The sequence below is a fragment of the Epinephelus moara genome, chromosome 7 (assembly GCF_006386435.1).
Source record: "Epinephelus moara isolate mb chromosome 7, YSFRI_EMoa_1.0, whole genome shotgun sequence".
Lineage (NCBI taxonomy): Eukaryota > Metazoa > Chordata > Actinopteri > Perciformes > Serranidae > Epinephelus > Epinephelus moara.
In genome coordinates this window covers 4,438,876-4,464,279 of record NC_065512.1, presented here as the reverse complement: position 1 = coordinate 4,464,279, position 25,404 = coordinate 4,438,876, and the positions used below count along the sequence as shown (strand labels likewise).

Here is a 25,404-nt window from a genome sequence, read left to right as displayed (position 1 = left end):
GCCTCGTTCTGTTTAAACTAAAAGGGTTCCGCCAATATGTCTACCCTACGAGGGCACCTCGGATCAACTCGCCAATCCGGCTCTGTGTGTCTAAACGCTCGCAGCTTGCCGATCCGGCTCTGTGTGTCTAAACGCTCGCAGCTTGCCGGCAAAACGGCCCAACATTCGCGGAAAATCAAGATGCTGTGCTGCTAAAATCTTCAGAGGGAAACTTTCTTTTGCCTCCAACTCTGTAACTGCTCATTTTGAACCCTGATATATCTGATCAAACAGTGCAGGTATTTGATTAATCTGTATTTATGTGCACCTTATCAGACAACTTTGCGTTCCTGAAACAGAGATTGGTCGACAGTCTCAACGGAAGTATTTATGTTCCACTATGACTACTTTATACTTTACAGTTTTCTGACAGCAGGAATAGAAAAATATGTTGATGACTAAATTGTGTTAAGTTATCCTGAAACTGCAAATAAGTGATTAAGTATGAGGCGCTACACCTTTAACCTGCAGAGTAACTGAGCTCTGTCTGTACCGCTTCTTTTCAGATGATCACTTTAACCTTAAGAAAAAGATATGCAAACATGTCCCACACCTATTTTGTATTTCAGTGTGGATGGAAACTTTTTAAACGACCTGAAAAGGCCAGCATGTACAAGACACATCCAAACAGTGTTTTCAGGTTTACCTGCTGTGAGCATGAGCTCAGTGTTATTGTGATGAAATCCAGAAAAATTAAACGAGGCTTCTGAAAGATTTGTGGTCATCAGAGAAGAAAAAGCTGAGTCTCTCTTAGAAGCCAGAGCGTCACCAAAATAATCCACACTGCTCTCTCATTGTCTTTTCTTTTGTCCTCATTAGGCCTGAAGTCCTCTGACATTTAGCTCCACTCTTTAAAGGCTTTCATCAAGTTAAATGGTTCTGCAGGTGTGTGCATGCTCATATGTAAATGTGCCCCTGTTGTTGTATTTCTGATTGTGTCACAACACTAGATAAAGCCACACTGGTGTCATGTGTTAGACGGGACGATTCAAAATGTTTCCGCTCTTGTTAAAATCAACACAACCATGAAAATAAGAACAGGACAGACTTTCCTACAGACGTGATTTTAAAAATCCCCCTCTTACAGTGTGAGAACCGTGCATGTGGTGTTTTGTGGGGGATCACAGTACGACTGGCTGAGCACTTTATGTCTGCCTTGTAGAAGCTTAAGTAAACCGAGGAGACGCCCTGTCATGCTGGATTATGTACTCTCGATCACTGAGAGAGAATTAGAGGTGGTAAGGGAGGCTGCTGTGTAATGTGGCAGGTAAAGCTCCTCTAAGAAACATTAATTATCTTCAACTCACAGCATGTGTGCACCGTCCATCGCTTGAAAATGTCACGCCTGATATTAGTATAGAAAATCAGATACAAGTACAAACCATTGGGGATGGATATCTTTCCCAAAAAATGAGACATTTAGTGTCCTGGGAGCAAAAACACACCAGTGAATGTTTGTTTGGTCGCTCCTTCAACAAGTCTGAGGGAAGGTCAAAACGAGATAAGAAGGAGACTTTAGCACGAAAGTTAATGTTGGGTTGTTCATGGTCCTTGGGTTGTGTATCAGGCTGAAGATTTATAGAAACTGATGAGATTTTAACGCCTGCTCCTGACATGGCGTAAAAGTAATCCATGATCTTAGCAAGTAGAAGGATTAAGCTTAGATGGTGCAACCGGCATAAACAATCACCTTTATCTATCCAAACATACACAGATATACTTTCTACACTTGTGTATCCTGTTCCTGGTGTAGATGTGCAGCATTATGGCTGGGTAAGAAAGATTCTGGACATATGACCAGTCTGATATGGGGCTTGGTGTGGGAACAAGTCCACTGTCTGTCCACTTAGGCCTGCCACGATAACAAATTTTGCGGAGCGATTAATTGCGTCAGAAATTATTGCGATAAGCGATAATCATCTACATCTCCTGAGACGAAGAATGTTTGTCCAACATTTTAATGGCAATCCATCCAATAGTTGTTGAGATATTTGGGTCTGCACCAAACTGGTGGACTGACTGACATTCCATCCAAAGAGCCATGACACCAGCGTGGTTAGAAATCTGTTAGAGAGCCGAGTGAGATGCCTCCTTGGTGACACAGATCTCTGTTGGCATCATTTAAGAGCAAATCTAACCTCATTGGATTTGAAGTACAGTAATTCAGAGCTCGACTACAACAAACCAAATACCAATAATTTAATTTTCAACCCCAGGATGACATTTAGGCATTTATGATCATCTGCTCCCACAGACAAGAGCAGATGATACAAACAGACTGCAGCAACAATCTCACACACATTCAGAGCAGAACAAAGAGGCTGAAAGCAGCGACTCTGCCCACAGCGATCACACTGAACAATACTGAACAATACTGAGCTGAAGGGAACAAAAGAAAGATAACTCAGGTTCTGTTGCTCTATGATGTTGTTTTCATGGCATTAAAATGACTGCATGGTTACATGTAATCTATGGTATATGGAAGGGTCCATGAGTGTATGCAGATATTCAGTCTAATCCAGTTTACGAGACCTGGCAGAGTTAGTCACCGAGAAAACTGCACCAATATGACAACATTTTGGATTTGAAGCCAACGTGAGGGGTGTCCTAACAGGTCGTGAGCTATGCAATGCTCCTTTGTGAGCGAAACTTTTGTCAGATGCCGTGTTTCCATCTGTTCCTGCCACTCACTTGGAAAGTGCCGCAATGGAGGATGAACGGCTGATTCCATCCATCCATCCATCCATTTTCATCCGCTTATCCGAAGCCGGGTTGCAGGGCCAGCAGGCCAAGCCAAGCAACCCAGACGTCCCTCTCCCCAGCAACACTTTCCAGCTCCTCCTGGAGAACCTAAAGGCATTCCCAGACCAGATGAGATATGTAATCCCTCCAGTGTGTTCTGGGTCTGCCACGGGGCCTTCAACCAGTGGGACGTGCCTGAAACACCTCCAGCAGGAGGTGCCAAGACAGAACCTGATCAGATGCCTGAACTACCTCAACTGACCCCTTTCAATGCGAAGGAGCAACAGCTCCACACCAAGCTACCTTTGGGTGTCTGAGCTCCTCACCCTATCTCTAAGGCTGAGCCCAGACACCCTCATTTCAGCCACTTGTATCCACAATCTCATTCTTTCGGTCACTACCCAGAGCTCATAACTATAGGTGAGGGTTGGGACGTAGATGGACCAGTAAACTGACAGCTTTGTGTTGTGGCTCAGCTCCCTCTTCACCATGACGGTCCAGCAGCGGCCGCATCACTGCAGAAGCTGCACCAAACCAAACACCAATCCATCTCACGCTCCATTCTACGCTCACTCATGAACAAGACCCTGAGATACTTGAACTCTCTCACTTGAGGAAGTAACTCTCCCCCAGCCAAGCTGTATTGGGTTGCAAGAGAGGGTGGATTGGCTGATTGGTGAAGTCCAAATAAGAAGTTATTTACCAAACTGTCTTATTTCACTATAAAACATAATTAAGGTGGCAGCTGGCTGGAGGGAGATCACCAAGGAGCTGAAAGTTTCTCGTAAATGGTCATCACTAATAACAACCTATCTGCTGTTGGCTATAACATAAAATGTGTGTTTTCTGATTAAAAAGTAAATTACAAACGTAGGAAGACAGGAAATCGGCTACTCACTCATATTTAAGAGGTTACGTCTCCAGTCTGATCTCGAGCGCACAGCTGATAGCCACGTGTTCTGTTTACATGAAGTGCATATTAATGGATTCAATGTGGACAAAGAGCTGGCCAAACTCTTTGATATGTTTCATTTTATATTCTTTATGTAAAATCATGTTTAGACATATTTTCACTTTACTGAATATAAATTCTGCATCTGTTCAGTTAACTGTGAGTGTGACAGTTAATAAACTCACACTATATGAATTAGATTAAATAAAAGCAGGCATGACGAGAGACGTGACTTAAATTATATGACGGCTGCAAGTTACACAATTTCAAACATTACTACCTCCTCTGAGAAAGAACTGATATTAAGTGGAATATAACAAACCATGGAACAATGATTCAGAGGTGACATCTAAAGGAGCAGTTCAACATTTTGGCAAACTTGCTTATTTGCTGTCTTTCTGAGGATGAGATGTTGGATGCAAGAAGCATGTGTTTAGCCTAGCTTAGCATAAAAACTAAAGGTGATGGTGGGGGTTGTGAGGTGTGACAGCAGCAGGTATAGTCTTGGTTATAATTGTTTTACATAAACTGAATTGTCACCATGAAGACGACACCTCTGCCTGTGGTCTGAAACTCGCTGTTGTTTTTTTGTTTTTTTTATTGTTCTACTTTAACAAGTAAAAAGACTCGTCCCTCCACACAGTGCAGTGATACGTGAACATGAGGTCAGACGTTAAGTACTGTCGGTGTATTCATTGCTTTCTAAAAATACCTGCTGGGTATATGGGCTGTAGTAAACCTGCGTCACAGCTGACTGACCACGTTCTCCTGTCTCTGAGAGAAGACCTGCCTTCCTCTAAATCTCTCCTCAGCCTTCTCAGCTCGCCTAATAGTTTCTGTCTTACCACCTCCAACCCCCACATCCAAATATCTTAAATTCAATCTCTCCTCCTCTCTTGTTCTCTCCATCGTTCCCTCCTCTGCTCCTTCAGCCCGTGGCAGGTATCTGATAAGACTTCTGATTCATCCTGACGATGCTCAGCAGCCTTTATTTGTATTAGTGAAAACACATGTTTAATTAAACTCTGTGTAACTAAACAAATATATGAAGTTGAGTTGTTGCTGTCTACCTACACCACAGTTTCAACACGGCATGCAGCGTGTGGATGCATGACACATAAATATTAATAATTTTTATACTGTGCAGCCCTATCTCTACATACAGTACATCCTACAGCATCACACATGAATCTGATTTACAAAGTGTGTTTCTAAGTGAAATCTCCGTACAGACAGAGGAGGGATGGTACAGTTCTCTCCTAACAACTTGTCTCAAGGTGCCCTTGGCGTGGCTTCATAATTAACTGCTTCAATGAAAACAGCCCAAAGACAACAGAAGCAGACTTTGATTGAACTGTGAAACTCCCAAGTGTGGACGCGAGCGGCTGAGTGAATGAGAAGTAGGCCAGTGTGGACTTACACACATAAACAAGGACGAGCGTCTGACCTCTCCATTGCATTAACTTTTAGTGTGCAACAGAGTGGGAAAAAGCAATTATCTCTGGTTATATTTATGAGCAGCTGGAAACAGCAGAGTGAGTAACAGACGCAGTGATACAGTGAGAGACGGTGATCTCTTACCCTCCGTGCTGAGTCCAGGACTGGAGGTGAACTGGGCCACGTCCACGATCTTGACAGCAAACTGCTGCCCCGTCTCTCTGTTGATGCATCGCCGCACCACGCTGAAGGGACCCCTAAAACACAGAGGGGAAAAATCATTTAATATTATGTTTGTTATATGTGGTCCTGCCGTCCACCATGTTAAGACTGTAATGACTGTTTTTAACACATTATACAGTTTTCATAGTGAACTTATTAGCAAACTGTTTATTCCACACCAAGTCAGACACAAAGAAATATCAGCTTTTATTTGGAGTCGTGTATGAGGAGACTCTTTCATTAAACATTTCCAAAACCATAAACATGATCGCTGATTTTAGAAGACATGTTCACATACATGAAGTCACATCCCTTCAGAGTCAGACAGTAGGATGCAATTTCTTTAAAAACATGGGGGAGAAGTTAATTAGCAACTTGTTAAAAAATGTTCCACAAATTGCAAAGAAATTAATAGATTTAGAAAAACTTTTAAAAAGCCAGGGGAAAAAAGAAAAAAGCTATTATACATTTAAAATCATGATACAGAATTATTAGAATTTTTAAGCTCTTTTTTCAGGTCGTTTCCTCGTGTGTTAGTTTGTTTTCAACTTTTTAACTAATTTTCTTGTTTTTAATTTTCTCATTTTAATAATTTCATGCACATTTTTTGAGTCATTTCATCTTTCGTTGCCAATTTGCCCAGGGTTAACCCTTTGACACCTGAGCAAATTGGCTTGGTTTTCTCTCAATAACATGGGAAGAAGAAGAGGCAATGAGCAACGACAGAAGAAATGACCCCAAAAATTTGCAAGAAATGAGTTTTAAAAAAAAAAGAAAATTAAAAACAAGAAAATTAGTAAAAATAAATAAAATAGAAAAACAAATTATCAAAAATTAGTAAAATTTAGTTTAAAAAAAGTAAAAAGAAAAGAAAGTTAAAAACAAACAGACAAAGAAATGACCTAGAAAAAGAACTTAAAATTCTAATAATTCTATAACATTATTTTAAATATATAATAATATTTTTTTCTTTTTTCCCCCCTAGCTTTAAAAAAAAATGTTTTACATCTACAATTTTTTTTTGCAATTTTAGGAATATTTCTCAACAAGTTGCTCATTGCCTTTTTTCCCCATCTTTTTAAAAGAAATTGCATCCCACTGTCTGACTCTTAAGAGATGTGACTTCAAGTACGTAGACATGTCTTCTAAAAATCAGCGATCATGTTTATGGGTTTAGAATTGTTTTTATTAATTAAACATTTCTAAAACCATAAACATGATCACTGATTTTAGAAGACACGTCCACATACTTGAAGTCACATTTCTTAAGAGTCAGACAGAAGGATGCAATATTGCAAATATCTTGGGACAGCAGGATTGACAGGGAGATCCAGACAGTTATTCACTCAAAACTAAACTAAAAAGCAAACTGTGGAACCAGCATTTGGTTTGTTTAGGTCCAGTTTCCACATTGAGTATATTTACATGCACAAAATATTCCATTTCTTGTCTTAACTCCAAAAAAAGACAACATTCCTACCAGGCTGTTTACTTGACTAATGAAAATGAATTTTACTGATAACACTGTTTCCATGCAGCCATGCAGACTCTGATTAACGCTCTCTAACATGTCGTTTATCACATCCACATATGGAAAAGCAGAACAGCTGGAGCTGCTTTTGCTTCTTTGACTCAAAATCAGGTTTTTTAAAGACTTGTTGGACTGTGCGAACACACCCTCCCTCTTTCACTCCTTCAAGCACCTTCAGACATAACGACCTTATTCTATCACAATTTCTTTTTCTTTGGCATCATGATTTAGACACTGTTCTTTAAAGAACAAGAACTCTCTGAGTCAATCTGTAAAAGAGTCTAATAGACAGGCTGATGGGTGAATCACAGTCTGAGCCAGTGTCCCTTTACACCAGACAGTTAGAGCAGATAACCAGCTCAATTAAATGTCGACTCCCTCCCTCTGCACACTGAATTTCAGTCTCTTCCTTCTGGATGAAGGTTAATGGTCCCGAGGTGGAGAATGAAGAGCTGCTTTGTTTCAGCGGCCATCACTCAGACGAGTTACAAAAGCAACATTTTTTTGTTGAAATTTTATTTTAGTGGTTTATTCGTGGTTATTATTTAGTGGTTATTGGAACCTTGAGTACTTTAATAACGTCTGCCTATTGTCTGTGTTGTTTGTAAAATGTGTGTAAGGACGGATGCTTCATCTACTGCACAGCAAATCTACCCACAAGTACAAATAAAGTAACCTGAACACGCGTTTCTGTTCACCTGATGACTGCCTGTTGCCTCTCTACAGTCTGATCTCACACTACGATAAAATCCCCCCCAAAATACACAAAAACAACAAAGACAAAATGACATAAAATAGACAAATTGATGTTCAGAGCAGATAAGGTGAAGTAACACACATTATTCTGAGTTATATGAGCCCAAACTCTCCACATCACAAAATCTCTACTGACTAGTTTTGTCAGTTTTTAATAACGTTTGTCTGGAATCATTAATTTGGACAGAAACATCATAATATTGTGCTGTACTGCAGAAAGCTAGCAGATAATCATCCTGACTTACTGCCAATCCCTGGGTGAAACTCAAGTAAATAAAGTCAATATCACACTACCCTTTCCTCTTTGCCTTGCTACAACTCCTCCTCTTACTACTGCATGCATCAAAGTTATGTTAAAACGTTAACCCAGGAGGCAAAAGAACACAGAGCACACGGAGGCTGAGCGTGGGTTATGCTCGTTTCCTGCACAGCGCTGTGTGTAGCAGCATAACTCCGCATGCAGAGAAGCCGAGACTGCACTTTGGTTCTCATTGCCGAGGTCGGGAGGGTTCACAAATTGAATCATCCCTCCCGTGGAGTGAGTGTATCATCTCATTCAGTCAATAGGATAAACAGAGGTCTACCACTCAAGGGCTGCGGGTTAGAATTAACAAGCCGACAGGTCAGGGTTACAGAGCAGTACAGCAGGAGCACACCGCCTAAATAAAGCTGCTGGCTACAACTGCTCTCACCACACTGGGGTAATGGGCTTGAACTGACCTGTACTCACTGTGGAATAATGTGTCGACGTATATGTGTGTGTGTGTGTGTGCAGAGAAGATGAGGGTTAGCAGCAGGGAGGGGGAGGAGGAGGAGGGGCAGATAAATGAAGCAATGGATCTTGTGTAAGAAAAAACACACACAGGCTAAACATGCTGGCAGCAGCAGCAGCAGGCACATGATCCCATCCATCTAGTTTCTATACCTGCTTATTCCTGGAAGCTATCCCAGCATGCACTGGGTGAAAGGCAGGGAAACACCCTGGACAGGTCAGCAGACACAAGCTGTAATGTGACAGATTAAAACGTAGGGAAGCACACTGTAGCTCCCCGCTTAGCTGACAGGAAGTTATTTGTGGACGCTGATGATGAGGTTTAATGATGTGGATTATGTGGCCATGAGATAATCATGAAGTGTGTGTGTCCTTGATACGGGACGGGCACGACGCCGGGTATCGTTTGACATTTTTTACAGCTGATGCTTTAAACATTAGTCTGATATCTGAGTTTCTGTGCTGATATTGAAACAACACTCTGATACGGCACAAAGCAAGGCCATTGTTTAATGTTTCAGGGAGTGGGGAGCTACAGCAGCACAACGCTGACTCTCCATCAGGGTTTGTATCCAAACTTAACTAAACACCAAATGCATCGACCTCCACTATGCTAGTCCAGTCAGATTCTGGTCTTAAAATGTCAAGATTAGGATCGCACGATGTCTACCATATTGGCGTAAGACAATATCCACAGTGAAACATCCTGATGGACGATGATGTGGGGGAGGAGGCTGCCACTTTTTGACCCACCCACCAGAGCCCAGATATTAATATAATGTTACTAGTAAATTAAAATAGTAATAAAGAAAACATCTGTGAGCCCAGCAGATGTGATCAGATATTGATAAGCGACGACAGAAAATCTTCACGAGGGCTGCAACAACCTTGGTCACCAAAAAGGGTACCACAACGCCCACCTGGCAGCCTGCGGCAGAGCCCTGAATGAGCCCGACCTGTTCTGCCATGTTGTCGCCGGGCCAGGCTACAAGTTCTCATTATTTCTCTGGGCTTGAATTAGGTCGGGTTCTCGCCAGTTTACTGGTGCTTTGCTGTTGTTGTTGTTATGAAACTGGCAGTTCTCGTGCATAAGTAGCAGGAGTTTTAATGGACTGAATCGAGAGGGAAACAGAGGGAGGGGGGGACTGCGACTGAGAGAGGGGAAAGTGACAGAACAACAGAGCAATGTAGTGGAGAACCAGAAGAGAGTGTGTGAGACAGAGGGATGGAAAACAAGAGGAAGACAGAAGGGTGGGCTGCGAGGCGATGTGATTGGCATTGTTCGTATCTGCCTCCCCAGCAGTGGGAGTGATGTGTGTAAAGGCTCAGACATACTTTCCCCATTGAATGTCTGCAGAGAGTTGCAGTAACGTAGATGCACATGCAGTGGTAGTCATAGTACAACTGACTGTCCACTTCAGCCCCAAACAGTAACAGGAGCACTGGGAGGTGAGCTTAGTGAAAGTGAAAAGTGAAACTTAGCAATGCTGCTGGGTCTGCAGTGAATGTCTGTCAAATATTCAACTGAAAACTAACTTCACCGTGGTGAGGCGGCTGCAGCCAGATAGATCACAGTGTTTTGGACCGGACTGGACTTTGGAACAAGAGATTGGGCATGCGCAGCTGGTGTGCTTACTATACCTACAGTCGGAGCAGTCACGAAAAATGGGCTGCACACAAACATCCTCATAGGGGTACATGCGGACTTTCACAGACATGTGTGGATGGCAACATTTATGTCACATGGACCAAAGCAGAACCTTGCCAACACGTGGATGCAGAAACTGTGAACTGGCTTTATCATGCACGTAATCATCTGTGCGCTGCATCACCACGGACCGCCGTGCCATTAGATGCACCGCAAACCACAGCCCTCCCCTGGCCAATCTGTCATGTACGAAAAGACAGACTGATGAAATAACGGAAGAACGAGAAGAAAAAGAAGTAGTGTGATGAAACATATCAGCCCTTAGATTGTTATAAATGTTTTCATTTTCTAAAAAAAATGATATATAAATTAAAATATGATTTCTACAGTAGAGATTCTGGTTTTTAATCGGGCTTGGACCCAAAGCTGCTGCCGGGGTTTGTGCTCGGGTCAAGCTTGTACAGAAACTGTCTGGGTTCATGAAGGGTTGGGTCTGATTTTTACGGCCTGATCAGAGCTCTAACCTGCAATTTGTCTGACAGATAAATCCAAATTTTTACTTTTTAAGGCCCCAACACAACAAGTTGATGGTTGGCCGTCAGTCAACGTTGAGCCATTGGTAATCATCTGTCACCCGAGTTGGTGCGGTATGTCCTGAACCGTTGCCCCTCGTCGGCCCCCATCAGGATGTTTTTTTGACAGATTCATCATGTTAAATCAGTGTTGGAGAATGAAACCACTCTGATTGTCATTCAGTTCAGTGCATTAGAAGAGAAACAGAAGTGAGGAAAGTAAACAAACGACTGAAGTCAAGAGGAAGTAGGACCAAAACAAATTTGTTTACGTTACGTTGTTACGGTAAGATTGAGCTTTTTAGCAGAGACGTTTCCTGATGGTTAGTGTTACTGTCCACTGGCACACAGTAAACATGCTCTGTTCTTTCAACATTAGATTGTGTTGTTAATGTGCTAACTGGCTAACTAGCATCAAGACGGTCTTCCTGTTTCCCTTTATAAATGACGATTACAGACTGTCACTGTCTGCGGGTGTAGAGAGTAATTTCCTCTCACACAGGTGCAGAATGTATGTGCTGGTTGGCTGTCAGCTGTAGTCTTTGTGGTGTGTTCATCTGGTTGGCTGTCAGCTGTAGTCTTTGTGGTGTGTTCATGTGCACATTTTTGGCTGAGACACGGTGATGTTAGGTTACACAGCAGGGGGCCTTTGTCGCCCTAAGTGCTCTTAAGTTTGTTTGATGTGTCATGGCTTGTTAAGCACACAATGAACGCCATTCGCTCAACCGCAAACCTGCGTCCCAGTGTTGGTGTGCATGACGGTGAGCTGAGGCTCAGTGATGAAGGACCAAAAACCATCGGCATGACCAAAAAATAGCAGCAAGGACGATGACACTGGGTTAGAAAAAAAATAGTGATTATTTACAGATTCAGATAAAATCCCAGTTAGCTGCTTTGTCGGATTACGTGCTGCACTTCTTTCCATGCACAAGCTGTATGCTCTTGTGCTTTTGGTGTAAAACTGCAGGACCTGTGAGAACAGGTTTTCCTGCAACACCCATTTTTTGCCTCAAAAGTTAAACATTCTCTTTAACCAAGCGGACGTAAAATAACTTTAAGTCTATAACTGGCATCAGTTTGATTTAAATCAGGACATATCGTACAATAACTTAACAAGAATGATATATGAATGTTCTGAATTTTTCCAGGGAGGAATATTTTTGTACTTGATGTTTCAGACTTCTGTTTGATAAGCACCAAAAAATGTTGAATAATGATACCCAGCCCCAGACAGAAGCACAAAAGACAAAGTTCTGCTGTCTGTTACCGTGGTTACAATGTTTCTAACGTCAGCTCTGTTGATCGCGCAAGTCAAGATGACCCAGATCACACCGATATCCAAAAATCATAGTCACAGTTTGTACGTGCCTGTGAAGTGGAGTGAATCAAACTGCCTCGACTCTTTGGTTCTTCCCTGTCCTGTGGGTGAACTGGGATACACAGCAGTTTGCAGGGTTCACCAGCGGAGCAGCTTTTAACTAGCGGGGAGACACAGCAACCCTCCGACACAGACACAAACACTACCTGCAGCCTTCTGTGATTTACCCATCCCACAGCAAATTACACTCAGCACAACCTCAGTGGTAATGTGAAAGCACCCATTTCACAGCTACACACAAACACCACCCCTGGCCACAGCAGACAGCACAACACCGACCGGCTGGGGTTTGAACACAAGCAGTGCTGCTCGAGTGTGTGTGTGTGTGTGTGTGTGTGTGTGTGTCTGAGTGGGTGAGGAGTGTGAGGCAGTCTTTGTGCACAAACACAGACTGGTTGAACAGATGGTGATCAAGCTAAAGCTGCTTAGCGTCAGAAGGGTTTGGTAGGACGGCACCGTGCCCAAGCATGCAAGAGACGCACACACACACACAAACACTTGTACACGTGCACACATGTGGTATAAACATAGATCAAACTCAGACTGAAATAAATACTATGGGAAGTGTTGCTGCGTAAACTGCCACTGTGACCGTAGGGGGGTTTCTGCAGTGTTCCTGTGCTGCATGTACGCATGCATGAAGCCCTCTGTGGCTCGCTCTCACACACACAGAAACACACACACAGGCCACTGGGTCACCAGTTCAGTGAGCAGGAACATTCCTCTGTGTCCCCAGTTCACCATCACATGACAGGCATTTAGTTTACAGGCTGCCTCTGAGTGCAATTAACCAAGACACACACACACACACACACATTGAGTGAGATATAAATTCCACAGTAACCCGCCAAATCCATCTGTTGGTCCTTCAGTCCATTCACTCATCCACTGATTAATTGATTCTTTACTGGATAAATGGGCAGCATACAAACACAGCCTCCTCTGCATTTAAACAATTAAAGCTATTGTTAAAAATTAAAAAACACACTGTTGAATAGTTACGCTGATTTTCTAGCTAACCTATTCTGCTCATTTTCAGGTTCATACTTGTATTTTGGGTCTTTACTACAACATGTTAACATCCTTTAATGGTCAAAAAACACGTTATTGTCCTCATACTGTCTGGACTGCAACACCTGTGTTCACCCTCAGTCTGAAACGCTCCATTTTAGTGCCTGTTTTTAAGCTCCCCTCCTGAGAAAATTCCAGTCTGCTCTTATTGGTCACACGGACATGTTCCAGTGGGAATATGATCCGAAGTCAGAAAGAAATGAACAATATTGGCAAAAAGTTTACATGTTTCCCTGACATAACAGGGCACTTCACCAATAAAAGTTTTTTAACACAACCTGACATGTTCTAGCAGGAATATGGTGTAAAATCAGGGAGAAATGAACAACATCGCCAACTAAGATTACATGTTTCCCTGACGTTAGCATGTAGCTACATGTAGCAGGGTACTTGCAGCTGGGGAATGACTGAGTAGCAGCACTTTCTACTGTGAAAAAAAAATCACCAATAAAAGCTTCAATATCAAATCTTTATAATATGATCTGAAATTAGGGAGAAATGAACAACATCGCCAACTAAGATTACATGTTTCCCTGATATTAGCACGTCACTACATCTAGCAGGGTACTTGCAGCTGGGGAATGACTGTAACAGAGAGTAGCAGCACTTTCTACCTTGAAAAATCACCAATAAAAGCTTGTGAACACAACCTGACATGTTCCAGCAGCAATATGATGTAAAATCAGGGAGGAATTTACAACAACGGTATCTAAGATGATATGTTTCCCACATTAGCATGTTGCTACAGGTAGCAGGGTACTTGCAGCCAGGGAATGACTGTAATGGAATATAATGGCACTTTCTACTGTGAAAAATCACCAATAAAAAGCTTGTAAACACAACCTGACATGGTCCAGCAGGAATATGATGTAAAATCAGGGAGATATTTACAACATCAGAAAAACCCAGATAACATGCTTTCCTGATGTTAGCATGTCGCTACAGGTAGCAGGGTAATTGCTGCCAGTGAATGACTGTGATGGAGTATAACTGAGTTTCTACCAGTGAAAGCCTCAAAACCAAATTTTCACAGTGTGATCCAAAATCAGTGAGAAAATAACAGCACTGCCAACCAAGATTACATGTTTCCCTGATGTTAGCATGATGCGACATCTAGCAGGGTACTTTTTGTAAGGGAATGAGCGTAACGGAGTATAGCAGCACTTTCTACTGCAAAAAATCCCCAATCAAAGTTTGTAAACACAACCTGACTTATTCCAGCAGGAAAATGATGCAAAATCAGGGAGAATTAACAACATCGGCGACCAAGTGTTTATGTTTCACTAACGTTAGCATTTAGCTACATGTAGCAGTGCATGTAATGTTAACTCTTGCAACAGTGTGCCTGGAGTACCATATAAAAATTGTCATGAGCTGGCATAAGCTTGTCTCAGAAGTAGAAAAAATATTGGAAACAGTATTCAGAACGGTCTGAAGCCAAGGTTTTTGCTCACAGGGAAAACTTTTATTAGCATTTTTCTCTGTTTTTTGAAAGTCCGGCCTTGTTTAATTTGAACATCCAACACTGTAACACAAGGAAACTCATTATAGATCCCCTTTAACTGCACAAAATAACAGTAGGGAAAGAAAGGAAAGAGAGACAAAAAGGAGAGCTTTCGTCCAGCTTTCTCTAAAACCTCTTGGACGGTGAGGAGCTGAGCTCCGTGGGGAAATTTACCATTCCAACTGAAAGATAACACCAGCTTGCAAACAATGAATTTGTCAATTTCAGGAAGTCAGCACTTAGAGCCAAATGAAAAGTCTATCTGAAATAAACTCAAACTCCAGCAGGAATACGTCTCAGCCTCAAACTTTGTTGAAGCAGGTACATTGGGTCAAAGAGCTCTCATTAGTAATGCAGTCAAGTTCTCCGCCGCTGCGTTATCTCCCTCCACGCTACAGTCCAGTCACTCCACCTCTGACCCCCCCTTCGCAGCACAGCAAATGTCAGGCCTTGCTCGAGGCTGCACTCTATACAGCAATGAACAAGAGGCCCTGGAGGAGCTGGGACAAACAGAGGACAGGCGGGCGAGATGGGCAGTGATGAAGAAAAATGTCGAGCCCTGAATAAGAAGCGTACTTGAAGAAGTAAAAAGATGAAATGTAAAAAAAACATGGAGGTAAAAAAGTTTGGGTCTAAAGGAGCAGGAGAATGGATGATTATTTAGAGAGACAAACCGAACAAAGACTTTGTTTTTCATACTACATCATTTTTTTATTCAATTTACTGAAACAGACAACAAGTGTGGATCGCAGCAGAAAAGCTCTTAAATATAAATCAAAGGGGTGACAGTCAGTCAGATGCAGTACGGTGCATCCTCATGTTTTATTCAAACTCAACTGCTGACAGTCACTGTCCTAAATGTAGGACTACAACTTTACTTTACTTTGATATCGTATTATTATATATCATATTTTCCTGGTTTTAAAAGCTGTACTGCAGTAAAATGATGTAATGTTCTCAACTTGGCAGACTGATCTAGCTGCTTTATACATGTCTTTAGCCACTCAGTCATATCCACATTACAGAAACTTCATTGTGTAAATATTAAGGCTGCCCCCTGATAGTCGACCAAACGTTTGTCGACCAGAAAGGTCATTAGTCGGCAAGATTTCATTGGTCGCTTAGTCACAGAAAAAAATACAAAACAAACTAAGATGTCACTATGAGGAGCTAATATAAATCCAAACCAATGACTGGACCATGTGGGAATTTAATTTGAAAGGACAGACACAGGAAGTCAGGTTAATTTCCAGGGCTGGTACCTGCGGTTATTCCACAGGCTAGTTAATAACATGTCGGGCAGGAAATCCAAAGTGTGGGATCATTTTGAGAAGGTGAAGGACGAACCCAAGGTGATATGTAAACTCATCTTCATTGGTCGACTACAAACATGACGTATCATCTGAAACATGGAAGTAGCTACATGCCCATTAGCCCACAGCGTCATTAACAGGCGGCTCGCTCAGTGTGTGACGTGCACTTGTAGATAAAATATAGGCCTATATTAATGAAGGTTCATTAGTACGGTTTTGTATTTCTCTGTAATGTAGCACAGTGTTAACAATGTTACTGATACTATTCTTTCTCACACCTTCAACTCAAACCACCAAAATATATAATTTATAATTACATTAACATGCAGGCGACTTGTCGACTAATGGACCTAAATTTGGTTGACTAGGAAAATTCGTAGTCAAGGGCAGCCTGAGTCCATACATTGCCCATCCCAATGTATAACCCGCATTTGTGTTTCTGTGTGCAAAAATTGAGCAGAGTTACGGTGGAGCAGATGAGAAGCTTATTCACAGCAGGGCGAGCCTCGACAAAAAGGTTTAAGGGACACAATCGATCCTCTGCACACATCAGGCCTGCAACACTCTAAAGTAGGAAAGATTAACTTCAGAAATCTGTGAGGAGAAAGGAGGTGGAGCGAGGCAGACGGAGGGAGAGCATGACGGGGAGGGAAGAAACCGCTTTGAACCGCAGACGGCTCGAGTGGCGGAACTGGGCGTCTTGGAAGAAATCAACTGTACATGGAGGAGCCATTCTGTCTTTGAATGGGCCTCAGCTGCACACAGCGTCAGCCATTATAGCTGTGAATAGAAGTCAGCTGCACATGGGCTGTTCTGATGATTCCTGCACTTTAGCCACCCTCACTAAAATAACAGGAAGAGGGTGCGAGAGAGGGAAAGGGTGGAGGGGAGACAGAAAGAAGAGAAACATGGACAGGAAGAGAAAGAAGTGGCAGTCGAGGAGCAGGGTGAGTCCCATTCGTGCAAACACGCCTCCTTCATATTTCCCAGATTTTACTCCAGTATTTTGGAGTTTATCCAAACTGTGAACAACATTACACTCACCCCAGTACCTCCATTATCAGCTCAGGGCTAAATGTTTATCACAGCGTTTACTTCACATAGTCTGACATCATTAACATAGATTTATGAACTACATAAGACACTACTTGTCAGTGAATCATGGAGGCTGGGTTGACCAAGGTTACTCCAAAGTGTGTTGATCTCATTATATCAAGATGTTGACTTAAAACCCTCTCTTCTTGGGATTATGATTTATTATCTCATTATCTGCTAGTAATTACATGAAATGGGTTTCTCAAGGTCAAAACATGTTGCTGAGCTTGTAATGTATTGCCTGTGCTGCGCTGCTTATCAAATAAAGTGTTGATCAGTGTTGTGGTCTCTCCTTCACACGGTTAAACTCTAACCTTTCAACAGACACAGAGTTATAATGTAGATTATAGTGTTAAAAAATTAAATGCTCCTCATTATGTATCGTTACCAGGCTTTTAATATCTCCAGAATCACAGGCTCATCTTCAAAACACGAAGTCATAGCGTGCATGTTCACGCTACTATTGATGATTCATATAACATGTATTTTATATTTAATGTAAAACAAAACCTGACAGGCCTGTGGAGTTTAAAATAGGACAGTCACGAATACGCTCTGCTGCTGCCTCTATAATTAATTCATTGTAATGTGGACACTTCTTCGGTAATTGCTGTCGGCTCCGGTAACGGTAATGATAAGACTTTTGACCCATTTCTGATCACCTCTCCTCCTTCACTCATCCATTCTCTACTTCTTTGGCTGTTACTTCTGGGAAAGCAGTGAGAGAAGGAGGGAGTGGAGCAGCAGTGTTCACTCTCCTCTCACCCAAAAAAAAAAACAGGAATATAAGAATATTTTGGATTCTGGAGAAAAGATAGGTCAAGAGACAAAGCACATACTGTATGAAAACAATGCCTTTACAAGATAAACTACTCAAGAAGCATCATGTACCTGGCCGGGCAACTCACTGCTTTGACCTATAACCATCAAAATCGGCTCATCCAAGTGGATGTTTGTGCCAAAATTGACGAAATTCCCTCAAGGCCGTTCTTGAGATATCGCATTTCCAAGAATGAAACAAATGAGGTCACAGTGACCTTGACCTTTGACCATCAAATTCAGCTCATCCTTGAATCCAAGTGGACGTTTGTGCCAAATTTGACTTTGAAGAAAGGTATTCACACATCCAACTGTCTCAGATTCAGGTGTGTTAGAAAATATCACTTGAGTCTTTGAACAGAAAATCCCGCGCACTGCTCGTGCTCAGCTTCACAATGTATTAGTAACACTAACGTTTCGGTCGTCCTGGACCTTCGTCAAGTGTTCGACACCTTTATCTCCAACACTGAACTTAAATAGAAACTGCTCCACCCATTTCACAGGTGTGCACAGGTGTGGTGGAATTAATCAGCTGTGGGTGTGTTTCTCAGTAATTGACAACAGCCTGCGCACCATATGCCACAAATTAAAGAACAAGGGAACAAGAAAATCATAAGAAAAACCTAGAAACCTCAGGCTCCTTACACAATAAAGGTATTTACAAGATAATTTACAAAAATGTTGGTCTTATGTCTTATCTAAATGTTATGCCAAACTTCCCACAAGGTCATTATATCACATTTACAAGAATGAGATGGATACAAGGTCACAGTGACCTTGACCTTTGACCACCAAATTCTAATCAGTCCATTCTTAAGTCAAAGCAGATGTTTGTGCCAAGTTTTGTGAAATTCCCTCAAGACCATTCTTAAGATATCGCATTCACAAGAATGAGACAAATGAGGTCACAGTGACCCTGAACCTTTGACCTATGTAGGGTTGTGGCAATTTACCGGTTTCAAGGCATACCTTGATATAAAGCTGATGGTTATCATACCATGCACATTTGCTTATCTATGATATTGGGGAAAAAACACGACTGGACAGAAGCTCGCCCCTTTATTTTAGTTATTTTCTATGAGGAGACTTTTTATACAAACTTCCATTAACAAAATATTTTCAAGATTCAGTTACAGCAATAAAACGTTTGTTCAACCAACAACAGCCCTTCTGTTTTCATTCCTTTAAGGGTCATTCTGACTAATGATAAATTCTGTTATACTGTGAGACTGTGAGATGGTTATCATACCATGAAAATATCATACCGTTGCAACCCTAGACCATCAAAAATCAGCTCATCCTCCATCTAAGTGGACGTTTGTGCCAAATTTGACCAAAGTCCCTCAAGGCCATTATAGCGTGTTCACAAGAATGAGCAAGTTACAAGTTCCCCCTGGACCTTGACCTTTGACCACCAAATTCTAATCAGATAATCATGAGTCCAAGTGCCGATTGTGCCAAAATTTGAAAACTTCCCTCAAGGCTGGTCTTATGATATCGTATTTATGAGAACGGGATGGCCAAACAGACAGATGGACAACCTTAAAACATAATGCCTCAGGCCACAGCAGTCACCCGAGCGTAATCATAAAAAACATACATGCAGACTGCAATGCAAAAATGCTGAAGCTAATGATGGTGACCGGCAGAAAACAATTGTTTTGTCTGTGAATCTCGACAGATGTATTGAGCCAAATTTCATACTTTTGTTTAATGTTCTAGTGGTTAGGCTGTTTTATGTGTTGGTGGAGCCAAATTAAAGTCAAATTTACTGCTGTACGTGTTGTATTTTTTCTTTTGTGGCCAAAACCAGAAACAAAAGGGGTTGCAGCTTCCTCTGTAGCTGACTGTGTTGAATGGGCAGATGATGTCATCCTCTATCGATCGTAGGCCTCTGAACTGAGTCAAACTGAAACTGAGGCAGACACTGCATTATCAGCAATATCTGCAGTGCTGTATCGTTGACCAAAGAATTAATAAAACATCATGTCACAATGAAACTAATGATTTACACCCCTCATTTTAAAACACATCCCTGGCCTGGTTTATGTGGTGTGTGAAGCTGCATGTGTGTGTGTGTGTGTTGACCATGTTGAATGCAGCTCTCACACTTAGTCGAGTGTAAAAAGTAAACACGTGTGACCTCTGGGCTCACAGTTCACAGCAATAAGCACTTAATGACCTCAACACAACAACAGCTCCTGACCTCTGCTCCCTGCACTGCAGCTGACCTCTCAGGTAGGAGGTGTTGCAGTGACTTTAATCTGTTGATACTACAGCTGACCCTGTGAGAGGATGTGGATGTGAACTGGCTACAGAGAGAGAAGAGTGTGTGCTGCATTCCATGTCACGTTAACCAATGGGAATTTACGACAGCATCAAAAAGATAGGGTGCCCTATATTGCATGCCATCTATCTGCATCTTTGTGTGTGTGTTGCTGTAATAAAAGGTGATTTGCGGGCTGCACTCCTTTCCTACTTCACAATGCATCAATCACGCTGCGTCTCATTCCGTAAATGTCACCAGCTTTACGACACACACAAGTCCACGGCATCACTCAGACTCAGACTATGGCCGACGTGCATTCACACACATGTCAGTCAGTCAGTCGGGTCATCGGACACAACAAAGCAGGAAGTCGCAGGAAGCTGCTTCACACCAGCAGCTCCTGACAGAGATGACACGCACATTCTCTCAGCTGTTGGATTACACAGGTGACGCTGCAATCAAGTCATCTGTTCACTTCTCTGCATAAACAATACAAAAAAAAAAAAATCGAACAATGCTATCTTGAGAGGAAATAGAAAACGTTAATATGTCCTGAGGAACCTACAAAGGGAAAACATAAAGGAGAGATAATGTAGGAACAATCACAGCCTCACTCTTATCAGTGAAAGCACAATGAGACTGAAATGAATAGGAAGTGAGGAGCTCAGGACCGTTACACTCTATCAGGAGACATAATGAAACTTCAGCCTGGAGGAAACATTCAACAGAATCGACACTAAATGAACATCATTAACATGTTTACACCTCGTATTGAGCCTCAGGAGGAGGGAGGAGGGAGTCAGAGTGAGACACACGAATGATGAAATAAACCAAACAGATACTGTGTCAATAGAGTTAATAGTTAAAAAGCTGCGACTTAATAAACTCCTGAATGACCTTTGTTTCCATGACTAATACCAGCCAGCACCAGCGTCATTAAACACTAACTGTGTAGGAGCCTAAATGCAGTTTTTACATTTGTAACTTTTACGATGAGGGTACTGTTAATGTTGTATCGTACCTTTAATTGACCTTTTTTTACACCCCCACCAGTAGGGGGAGTTAACTGGCGCTGGCGCTGCGGCCGTCAAGTGCCGCCCCCCAACACACATTGGCAGCGGCGCGCAGTGGCACTGTCGACACTAAAGTGTATTTCCCACCCCAGCCCGCTAGGTAGCTGTACCTACACTAGTTGCCAACGGTTGCCAACTGCTAGTAACGGAAGAAGAAGAGGAAAAACTTTGAGGCAACAACAACTTGGATTTCACGGGTGAGTTTATCAAAATCGCCTTATTAAAAATTTGAAAAACTTAGTAACATTAAGCATCCAACCGGAGCAACCTGAGTTGATACTACGGCGGCCGAGATGTACATAAAAGGCTTGTCGCAGCGCCGACCGCGCTGGAAATAGAGCAGTGGGCTGAAGCAGAGCGGCGCCTCGCGTTGGCCGGCGCCGGTGTGGGTTTGTTCATAGAATATAATGGGGGCGGACGTTTTGACGCGCGTTGTATGGCGGCGATGTGTGTTGCACTTTACTTCAGAGAACTAGCAGGGACAAAAGGCATCTGCTGCATCACCTCACATCGCCTGTCTTGCCAAAAAAGTTGCACATGAACTCACATCAACTGATGGCCAACCAGCATGTTCGTTCTGCGCCTGTGTGGGAGGAAATAACTCTCCACACCAGCAGATGGCAGTAGTTTGTGATTGTCATCCAAAAAAGCTCCCAGTGTCTGTCTGTGACCCACAGATTCCCCTCAGTTGCTACGGTGGGCGGGGAAATAAAATCAATGAATCAGTAAAAACAAACACTGTTGATTTCTTGCCATGGTGCTGAATGAAAAATACTTGGGTTCAGTAAATGTCTGCTATCAGTCAGCCTGGTGGAGGCAGTTTGGGTCGGCCACACTGTGTGCAGGAGCTGCTGCTGATGAGACAGAGACACTGAAAACAGGTCCAATTCGGTGTGGATTTTAAACTACTGTCTCTGTGGCAACACCAGTAACACTACCAATCACATTTCGCGACAAAATATGACAATGTCCATGACATAGGAAAGTTCTCGATGTGCGTGACATGAAGGAAAAGTGTTGAGCGACACTTCTTTCTGTCGAAAATACGTCACTTCTGTCTCAAAAAGTGTCGCACACCCAATTATAAATTAGACTTGAGAGATAAGAGATTGACACCAGCAGCTCTCACCATCATTAAGCTCCAGAGAAGCTTGAGTGGTCAGCTCTGGTGCAGGGGGAATTGTTAAACAGCACTGAATTGACAGCTTTTCGACATCTTTGATTGGCTTAGCCGTGTTCTCTTTATTTATCTGCCTCTGTATCTCTCTTCCTTACGCATGTAGAGACACACACATCGATCCGGCTGCTGACAGTAAAACTTCAATCACACTTCACTCTGGCTGCTGTACGTTCTGACTCTCAGACAAAAATAAATTATGGTAAAAGTGACAAAATTTGCAGCAGGAACAGTGTCGATCTGACGCAAATGCAGCTCGGTACATTAGGGACATCGATGCAGAGAACACAGGCGCTGCTGGTGTGAAAATTCATGAGTCTGCAGTTTATAGAGTTATAAAGTGAACAAACCACAGACCGAGCAAACACTGAAAGGAACAAAAAAAACACGGTCCTGCCTGGTCCCAAGAGAACAAGACACAAAAGCAAAGAGTGTATTAGAGACTGTGGGTGGACACCACTACACATCTTGTGTTAATGCAGACCAGCTGAGCAAAGAGAATGAACCTCCCTCTATTGTTTAAAGAACATGTGTTTAATCTTAAATTATAACAAACCACTGACCCTTTTCTCACATGCTGTAACGTAAGGCATTCAGACGCAGTATTTTTAATGATAAAACAGGCTTGGTGAGGTTACACTGTGTCCGCTGTTCTGACTGAAGGCCAGCGTGTGTTGTGCAATTCAGAGTTCTGCAGGATGAGTTCAATGTGTTTGACTTATGTCCCGTGTGTGTAATCTAGAAAGGGTCAAGACCCAGTTATAACAACATAAGTCTGTTATGATCAGCCCCCTCCAGCCTCCCGGGCCTGTAAAAGTGTGTGTGTATGTGTGTGTGTGTGTGTATTAGAGCTGGACTGTGTAAGCATTAAACACTGCAGCAGGATTTCATTTCATTTTGGGGATGATAACTTTGCCAAAGTCATTTCTCTAATGTCACTTCACTAATGTGATTATCAGCAAAACTGGAAAAAGTTTGACCCCGTATCACCAGAGAGGGAGACGCAGAGAGGAGCGTTTGATGTGCTTTAGTTCAGTGGTTTAAGCGCTTTATACTGACAGTGATAACCCCTCTTATAGGAATACTCCCCCTTCTCCTTTCAGCATATTATCTGATCGGTCTAACTTCCTGGGCTGCTGATTGGCTGGGCTACGAAAGGAGGGTGGGAAGCCAGTGAGGGATCTTATACTTTTCAAGCCCAGTTCAGACCAAAGATTTGCAACAAGACGAGCTCAAACAGGCGATGTACCGTTCTGCAATGTTCTAAAAACCTGCCAGTTCACACTAAGTCACCACAATGAGACGGTGTATCATCTCTAGTCAACAACTCTCTGTGCTTCTGATCCGTAACGTTGACAGGAAGTGATCACCATGAGACGGTGTATCATCTCTAGTCAACAACTCTCTGTACTTCTGATCTGATTTGCAGCTTTTCAGACTTATTTTGTGGCTGAATATAATTTGTAGCTTCTTAAAATCTGAATGAGGATAGTGATAGTGAGATACTGGCTACAGCTGCATTTGTAGTAGTGAAGAAACAGCGAAAAACACACCATGGGGCACCGTGAGGACGGAAACAGAGGGCTCGGAGGGGGCGGAGCACCTGCCGCAGCAAGTGAACACACCGTTTGCGGTCATTTTGACTTGACCAGCAGACTTCAGTACAAGCTGATTGCTGTTGAAACAGGTGACATGCTTTAAAACCAACCAGTGTCAGGTGACACCATCAGCCGACTTGAGTCGAGCTCAGACCGGCCAGTTCACACCGCTCCAACTTTTCTCTGCAACATTCTTAAACAGTTTGATCTAAGCTGGGGTTGAAGTTGCAATAGTGATTGTTGCTGGTTGACTGGGGCACCTTTATGAGGGGCAGTGGGAACTAAGGACGGGAAATGAGACCTGGTTCAAGTTGAGAACCATTTCCGAATTGTCCGACCCACCTGAATCATATTCCTCCGAGCCTATGAAGTCCTTTGCTTGATGGACAGCTTCTGGACCAGTTGGGAACCACTGGTTTAGATAGTGGTTTACTGACATTTGTGAATCGATGCCGAGTCGTCCACGCATCAATTATTTCCCCCACCACGATGAATAACCCAGTCTTTTAAAGTTTCATGGAAACATCACATCCAGGATAAGATCAAAACCAGGATGCTGATGTGGACGTAAACAAACTCTGTGAAAGAGGAAACTGTCTCCGTGTTGTTCTGTCACGCACTAAGTAAACAGTCAAAACAAAATTGATTGTGGTGATCTTTAAAGTTGAATGTGATGCAGACAACAAGGCAAGAGCAGCTGAGTGAGACAAGAAGCCTAATGAATCTCAGTGTGCACACACACATACACACATACACACACACACACAAACACACGGTTGTATAACAGTTTCAGATCATAGCAGGGTCTCCATGTGTGAGGATGTAACAGCTACCAATATCACAACGAGTGCAGTCCTTTGGAGACGTGTGTGTGTGTGTGTGTGTGTGTGTGTGTGTGTGTGTGTGTGTGTGTGGTGCTGCATGCTGCCAATGATCACTTTAAGGGGATCCAGCAGTGCCACAAATTCAATTAAATGTCTGACATTTCTCAGCATCGTCCTCCTGCCCAGGGGCTTCACTGTTCAGACACAAGAAGAGCAGAAAATGGGAAACCAGGAAAAAGAACAACGGAGAGAGTAAAACACTCGTTAGAGGAGGAGGAGGAGGAGGAGGAGGAGGAGGAGGAGAAGGTGGTGGGTACAGTTGGAGCCAGTGTGACTGCATGTGGTGAAGAAAACACAGATAATTCAATGTTTTCATCAGCGACACCAGACAGAGAAAGAAAATCCTAACTGAAGAAACTGCACCCACACCTCCCTCTGACAGTATGCCTCCACCTTTCCTCTCTTCATCCCTCCGTTCTCCTCCAGCCTCCCCATCAATGGTCTCCTCTCCCTCCTCCTGTCTCTGTATCCATGCCGTCATCTCTCCCTCCTCTCTGTGGCAGAGTGGTTATGTAAGGAGGCACAGCTAGGCAGCTTATTTACGCTCCCATG

The 25,404-nt window shown here is 42.7% G+C and overlaps 1 protein-coding gene across 14 annotated transcripts in view; it reads right to left on the bottom strand.

Moving 5' to 3' along the window:
• Window positions 1-25,404, bottom strand: part of caska (calcium/calmodulin-dependent serine protein kinase a) — a 204,484-nt gene that overhangs the window by 121,871 nt on the left and 57,209 nt on the right. For all 14 annotated transcript variants that reach the window (XM_050048414.1, XM_050048415.1, XM_050048417.1 and 11 more), the window contains exon 2: window positions 5,315-5,427. In XM_050048414.1, the coding sequence (XP_049904371.1) occupies window positions 5,315-5,427 (113 nt within the window). The remainder of the gene's footprint in view (window positions 1-5,314; window positions 5,428-25,404) is intronic.